Source organism: Falco rusticolus, chromosome 3 (assembly GCF_015220075.1).
Source record: "Falco rusticolus isolate bFalRus1 chromosome 3, bFalRus1.pri, whole genome shotgun sequence".
In the NCBI taxonomy this organism is placed as follows: Eukaryota; Metazoa; Chordata; class Aves; order Falconiformes; family Falconidae; genus Falco; species Falco rusticolus.
The window spans coordinates 26,571,922-26,579,421 of record NC_051189.1 but is presented as its reverse complement, the minus strand read 5'-3'; the positions used below and the strand labels follow the sequence as shown (position 1 = coordinate 26,579,421).

Genomic DNA, 7,500 nt, shown 5'->3' with positions numbered 1-7,500 from the left:
GCATAGTTATGTATAGAATGTATACTGTTTGCTTCAGTCATGAATTGATATTACATTTAAATGTTTGCACTAAAAAACCTGTTATCTCATGTAACATATGGTATAGCTTTTCAGATATGAGACAAAAGGTCTATTGTTACAGTCTCAGTGCTACATGTTATTTTTTATATGAAGAATATTTTTAGAGTGCTCTTTCTGTCCTGTAGAGCTACCTTTACATTAAGAAAAAAAATTAAAAAAAATAGAGCTACGTACATGGTCACTGATATTAGTCATTTTTACAGGGGAGGGAAGAAGGAGGAGGGGAAGATGCAGAAATCCTCCTCTTATTAGACAGTAGTAACAGTGTGAGGATGCCTTGTCCTCATTTTTTTTACTTCTGAGATTTTATTGCTGGCAGCCAGATGTGCAGAAACTCCTGACGACAGCATCTATTCACTGCGTGTTTTTAATAGGCTTAGAGAAATATGAGTAGGGTACATGAAAGCAGCTCAGCTTCACACTTCAGCTGGGAATGCCCAAAAAGCTTACTGCTGTTTAGAATTCTTGCTACAGTCAGGAGAAAGCCGCACGGGTACTAAATCTTCTACGACTGTATTAGAAGAATAATGACTGTACAATTAACTATCAGCCCCTGCTCATTTAGGCACAGTTTTTACAGAGATCAGGAGAAATATGGAACTTGATTGGCATGTTTGCATTTGATGGTGTGTGCAAAATAGATGACTTTTAAGACAGGTGGTGAAGAAAAATAGAAGGGAAGGAAAGAGAAAGAAAATGCAATTTGAGACACTGCGCCAGGTCTGCAATTCTGTTTTATCTCATTTTCATGGGGTTTTCTCATCCCCTCCAAATATTTTACAAAATGATCTTTTTGGACAAACGTTGAACAACACTAGGTGAGTAGAAATGAAACATTTTTGCCTTACCATTTCTATGCTTATGCTGATAGTAATTTATTTGCATGTGTTCCAGTGGGGTACTTTTATAATTGCACTCTTAGATATTAATATTTTTATGGTAGCAGTGAGTCTCTTCTGTTAGTGCTTTTGTGTTTTATGTAAGGATTTAGAGGAGAACTCAGTCTGCAGAAATACAGCTAGCAAAGATAGAATAAAATATTTAAGATGGTTATGTATCTTTCAAATACATTAGCTGCCATTAGAAGCTAGCATTATTAGCTGTAATCCTTAAAGCATATTAAATATTCATAAACAAATTTGGCTGAGAAAATTATTTCTGTGTGGATGTGGGAGTGAAAGGATTAAATGCTCAAAAATGTGTCTGCTTAACCATGTATAATTTGTTGGAGGATGTAAATTAGTAGTCCTGCATACCTTGTGCAAAACAGGCAGAAAGCAGTTTCTTATTTTTAGAAAACAGATTCTGTGTGTGATGCTTTTCAATAATCTTTTTAACTGGCCAAATTACAGCTAATCAGTGGATGTTTTACAGCAGATCAGTCAGCTCAGTAGTCTATCTTTTTACGAACAGCTATGGTTTTGTGGGAATTAGAAATGATAGGGAGAAGTTGTTTATTGGTGTGAGATGGTTATTAAATTGGTTTCTTAGGGTTTTTTTTGGGGTAAGCTGAATTAAAAATTATTCATTTTTGTGGCATTACTCAGTAAACATACCATAATACTGATGTTTAGAACTTTTTCATACTGCTATTCAATATCAACAGTAAAAATAATGAAGAATTATATCTAAATGAGTATGAGTACAGTTCAGGGAGAAGAAGAATCCTGTAGTTTTTTAAAAAGATAGTGCACTGATGGAAACATTCTGGAAAAAGGGTGGAAGTAATATTGCAGAGACTATATCCAGCATTTTAATCTTCTCTGTATACGTGGGAGAAATCCCCTTCAAATGGGATATTATTGCTTAAATACAGTGATATTTGCACTTAATACTTCAGAAAACTGTTACCATTTTATTTCCCAGAATATTCTTGCAAGGATTCTCTCTGCTACTGCTGATGTTTTCTTTATGAATATTTTACTATTTATTTAATGTTACTGTTTTCAAGTTTTGATGTCTTGGTTATGAATTTCTAATTAGGCATGCAAATAATGGAGCTAGCTTTAGTAATCATAATCACTTTAATGAATTCAGATTTTTTTAGATATATATGAAATCTGTAGTCAATGAGATTTTTCTCACATCCCTTTGATGTACTGTGAAATCTTTGAAGCTCTACAAAATGGAGCAATAATTTATGTATTATCAGCTGTGATTCTAAAACAGTGTATATTTCCGAGAGCATAGTTTCAGGCCTGCAGCAACCAACAAAGCCCTTAGCAACTGTTCTAATCAGCTACAAAGTCCTGAATCTGGTTTTGCAGGTCAAAGTGCATGCTTTTTGCAGATTAACATGCATGCATTTTGTTATTTTTTTTTACAGATACATGTGCATGGTGCTTTTAGGCATGTATTTTGCTTGTAAGTCTCTGGCAAAAGCTGCACATGGTATCAGTTTCAAATCAAAAGACATCAAAGAATTATTTTATTGCATTTGCTGTGCCTGAGATTTAGAATTTTATTTCTTCTAAAAGACTGGCAAACAAGGATTGTTAGGAAACCCAGCTTCCTACCTAGTATGGTCTGTCTTATTAGAGATTAGAATAGTTCTATGTGTATAAGGAGCAATGTCGTGTTTTTCTAGATACCAATGCTTTTGGCCTCAAGAAAACATTGTGCAATTTTTTAACAATATGCAGCAGTAATCACGAGAGAGTAAGTCAAGCTTTCTGTGCCTTCTGAAGTTAAAGTTAGTTGAAAGTTATTTAAGGTTATTGAGTAAAAAGATTCTGTCTTCTGAATGAGTATCAGTATTTTAAATTTGATCTTGATAAAAGGGCTTTGAAGAAGCAATCTATAGAATAGTCACTAAAAAATCTTGCTGATATTTTTTTTGGAGGCTAGTACTTTTTGCTGTTTTACTGATCTAAAAAAATCTATTTTATTTTTTCATATTAAATCAATGTGGTGTTTATTTTATGTGGATTTTTCACTTAAAGCTTTACACAGTTAATGTAATGCACTTGCTAAAAACTAATTGTTCATGCATTAAAAGTTAATGTTTCAGAACTGGTAAGGAAAACAAAAATACCTCTAGCATGTAAAAGGTTCTGTTTTCATGAAGTATAATGTGGTCTGTCTCTTCAGACTTTGAAGTTAAATACTTTGTCAGACTAAAAAGAGATGATCCTTTTTCTTTTTAAGGTTTTTCTTTCTGTTGTTACATCTAAGAAGTAAAAGTCAGTCCAGAAAGATAACAGCTGACATTAAGCACAGAATGATTAACTGCTGCTTACACAAAGTAATAATGTGAAGAAAACAGGTTAATGCATACTACTAGTATAGTAGATAATGGAATATAAACCAGAAAGTCATAGGGAACTAAGTAGTATGCATATTACTGTAACTGAAAATATATTCCTATTAATTTTCACATCACCTGTTCTTGGTGTTCTTCAGTTCTTCTGAAAGTTTTGATACACTGTGATTTTGTTGCAGGAAAGCCAGTTTTCTCAGCCTTTGCTTTCTGACGTTATACCAAACATTAACAGAAATGTTTATTAAACTGTTTTTTATAATTTTGCATAGAAACCTTATATGAGTTGGGGTTTTATTTACTTATTTTTGTGTTGCAGTAGCTGATGTGAGAGGACTCAAGTGATATTAAACTCTTCATGAGTTAGACTGATTTTAACATTTAAATCAGTTTAGTTAATCTCTGCTAACAACTTCTGTTGGAAGAATATTGCAGTTCCATTCTCTTTTGCCAGCTATATAGCAATACTTTGCTGTAGGGTGCTATTGTGAGTGTAAAAAAGAGAGCTGGTTTACTGGGCCTTCCTTCTGGTCCTGCATGTCTGTCTGACATTACCAACTCCAGCCAGCTGAAGCAGTAAGAGCTCTAACCTTACCTCAAAATTGTGTTTCACCTATGTTGGGGACTGTAGTGCAATTTCCTGTGTAATGGGCTGCTTTTTGTGAAAAATGGTTAGAATTACCTCATGTCGGGAAGTCACAAGAATTGTTTGGCATCCTTAGCATTTGGGAAATACCGAGTTTTTGGGATAAATTCTTCATGTGTCTGGGAAAAGAAATCAGGAGACCTTTTCTGAAAACATATGAAGTGCTTACATTACATCTGAATTCTAAAACAGCATCTAAAGGAACTTCAGTGTTTTTGCAGTCTGTATTTTTTTTATGACTTTCAGTGACATGCTTTTCATTCAAATGGGTAAAGACAATGAAATAAAGTTTTAAAATGTCTTTACAAACCTTTAGTTATCAGTTAAGCTGGATTTTCTGATTGCCATTCTTGTTTTAGCATTTATGATACACATACTGTGCTGTCAGATGCTCTATTTGTAGCAGCATGCTTTGTGAAGTCACAGTTGCTTTGGGCAATATTCAGATTAACACATCACTGCATAATGGTGAGTATCCTTTGTGACTAAAAATGATACAAACTGTACAGAGCAGTATCAGTCCAATTTTACCATTGCAGTAGATAATAATGGCTTTTCTCTGAGAATGGAAAGCAGTGGTTTTACCTGGTTTCTCCCACAACACGTTACTTCTTTGCTACAGCTATGTGAAAGTGAATTTGTTGTCTAGGTTGGCCACACAGGGGCATAAGATAACTAATATATTCAGCCCCAAAATAGTACAAATGTTGTTCACAAATTCTATGTACAGCAGAGATTTAGGAGTGGTCCACATTTTGAAATTAGACACACTTCCTTTAAAAAAGTAAACTATATTTTCTTTCATTAAATTGAATGCCAATATTTGTAAAGATTCTTAAGACTTTTCACATTTTCAATCCATTGATAACTATCTTTTACATAAATACATTGATTCTCAAAAAGTTACTAAAATACCTAATAAATATATTTATATATATACTTCTAAATATACCTATGAGCTATTTATTAATGCTCCATTTTGTAATGAAGCCATCATGTGATGTCAAGAATTACTGGCACAGACAATTGCTGTTTGTCATGGTGCAAGTAATGATTACTTTGACATTGAGAGAAAACATAATTTTCTTTTCCTTGTTGGGAAACAATTTTGTAGATATATTTCCGTGAAATAGATTTGAGTTTTTTTTTCTGTCTGTATTATTTCAACAAAACAAGATGTTTGCTATAATTCTAAGAGTATGTTGCATTTTCAAATATTCTAAGTCTAAAAGCCAAAGATAAAAACAGACTGGTAGTCTTAGAACTGAGAGTATATTGCATATATTCTGACATACAATAGAGAATAATAACTGAAAATGCCTCTCTTCTTTTTCAAAACCTAGCTTGTCTATGACTACATTGAAAAATTTAGTCTGTTGGGATTTTCACATCTGCTCTCTTTTAACCTCGATACTAGATTCATATAATCCTGTTTTAAATAATTTTCTGAAATTTGCAGCTGATGTGCTTTAGCAATTGAAAAACCATGCAATGTTGAAAAAAAATATTCCAGAACTTTTACTTGTATTTCTACTATGTATTTTTTCTTTAGTGAGTTAAAGGCATAGCAAAGCTATTTCCTCCCCCGGATCTTAACTGTTTTTGTTTTACATCAGACAATTCACAACAAGAATTCCAAAACTAAGCGAATACCAGCTGTAGATGTCTGTATTATTTGAGAGGCGTTATCCATGTCAAATGACCCCTTTTTTTTTTTTCCTAAAATTGGAGGCATAAGCCATGTCCAGATGAACCCCTATATGCATATATATATATATATATATATATATAAACACTTCTCTAAACAGAAGGGGGAGACTGGCTGGGTCAGCAAGTTGAGATGCTCTTAGAGCTGTGCACTTGGCCTTTTTTTGCACCTTTGCTATGCATCCCTCTCATAGAGTGCTCTATGTCTTTTGGCCCTTAATTTGTTACTTTGGGAGAAAATGGGACAAGCAGCATGAGTTTTTAAATCTTCTCGTCTTTCTATTTCCCTTGGAGGAAGCAACTGAATGTACTAACTTGCCTCAAAGCTATTTCTTTCTGAGCAGTTCTGTATTCCATCCTGTCTTGGCAGCTGTTGGCTTTTGGGTTTGTTTTTTAAATCCCTATTTCTAGGAAAAACCATCCCTGTAACATCCTGTTACAGATATTTTCAGAGAGAGAAAAGTAAGAGATTTCCTTACAGAACCATTTCTCTTCTCATCTCTTCCAGCTCTGGAGAGAGATCCCTTCTGTTACTTCCACCTCAGTTGCTACAGATTTAATAAGGTGACATATGCTTCCTCAATGAATCTCACAGAGCTGTGGATATTTGTAGCCATAAAAGGCTTCTCTCTATTCTCATTGTGTATCAGCTGCTGTTGTCTGATGATGGTAATAAAATCCTAGCTGGTATATGATCTTAACGTCCCACCAGGAAGAAAAAAGAGGATGGGTCAGAGGTAGATGATTTGCCTCAATTCAGATAGTATGTTAAATTGACAAATTTAAATAATCCTAGATTTGGAAATGATTCAACATGCCTTAAAACTCCTTTTTTTTTTTCTTCTCACCTGAGAGGTGAGAGCAACAGAAATCTAAGTTATATTTGAGTTTCCAAGTACAACAATTTTGATCAGAACATATAAAAAGAATCTCTTTACATTCTTGAATAACTCAGATAATTCCTGTCATTCCTCAGACCATCTGCATAAGATGTTAGTATTAGCTTCTTTTTCTGGAAGAATAAAAAGCAAAGGCCATGTTAGTAAAATACGACTAGTGATTTTGTGTGCTCAACTTGAAACATTTTAGAGATTTGCTCAATGACAAGAACCCAGTGGTTTATGAAAACTGCATGTTCCAAATGGACATCAAAATCAAAGTTGCTAGTTATGAGCCTTGATTAGGTGAAAGATACATTTGGGGATAGATTGAACTGTGATGACTGAAACAATAACTAGCCCCAGCTATCCATTTTACCCTTCTTCAGGGTGCTGTCATTCTGATAAAACTGTCATAAATGCTATACAAATTTGTTCCATACTGTCTCAGTTTAGAGTTTGGTATATTGGTGGGAGACAAAGTCAATACACCAGACCTTTTGCTGTAGCTGGTCAGACTCATATTCATAAATATTTCAGTTTCTCCCACTGGTGAGAATCTTCACCAGTCCTGCTTTGCTCAGTACCAAGTATGTAAAAAAATGGTTACAGCACTCATGTAGTCCCTCACTTTGTTTTCATTCATTACCTTACCATTTTAGCTCTTTCCCTTTTGGGTCAGCAAGTTAAATCATGCATACATCTATGACATAATGTGCCTACCACTGGCACTATTCATTTACCAGGTCAGTAATAGTAATAAAAATGCATTGCAGAAACATGGGGCTTCAAAAAGCAATATTTATTAGAACTAAGATAGGTCTTTGCATTCCTTGATAGAGGAGTTTTGCCACTGTTCCTGCAACCATTACTGATGAACTGAAACAGTGGAACAGAGGAAGACCACTTCTGTTGCTGTGGGCCCTGCC

At 34.2% G+C, this 7,500-nt stretch overlaps 1 protein-coding gene across 45 annotated transcripts in view; it reads left to right on the top strand.

Annotated features, from left to right (window-relative positions):
- The first annotated feature begins 314 nt into the window (after positions 1-314).
- RIMS2 (regulating synaptic membrane exocytosis 2) overlaps positions 315-7,500 on the top strand; it is a 340,243-nt gene continuing 333,057 nt past the window's right edge. For all 45 annotated transcript variants that reach the window (XM_037381121.1, XM_037381127.1, XM_037381119.1 and 42 more), the window contains exon 1: positions 315-899. In XM_037381121.1, coding sequence (XP_037237018.1) covers positions 778-899 — 122 coding nt within the window. In that variant the 5' untranslated portion in view covers positions 315-777. The remainder of the gene's footprint in view (positions 900-7,500) is intronic.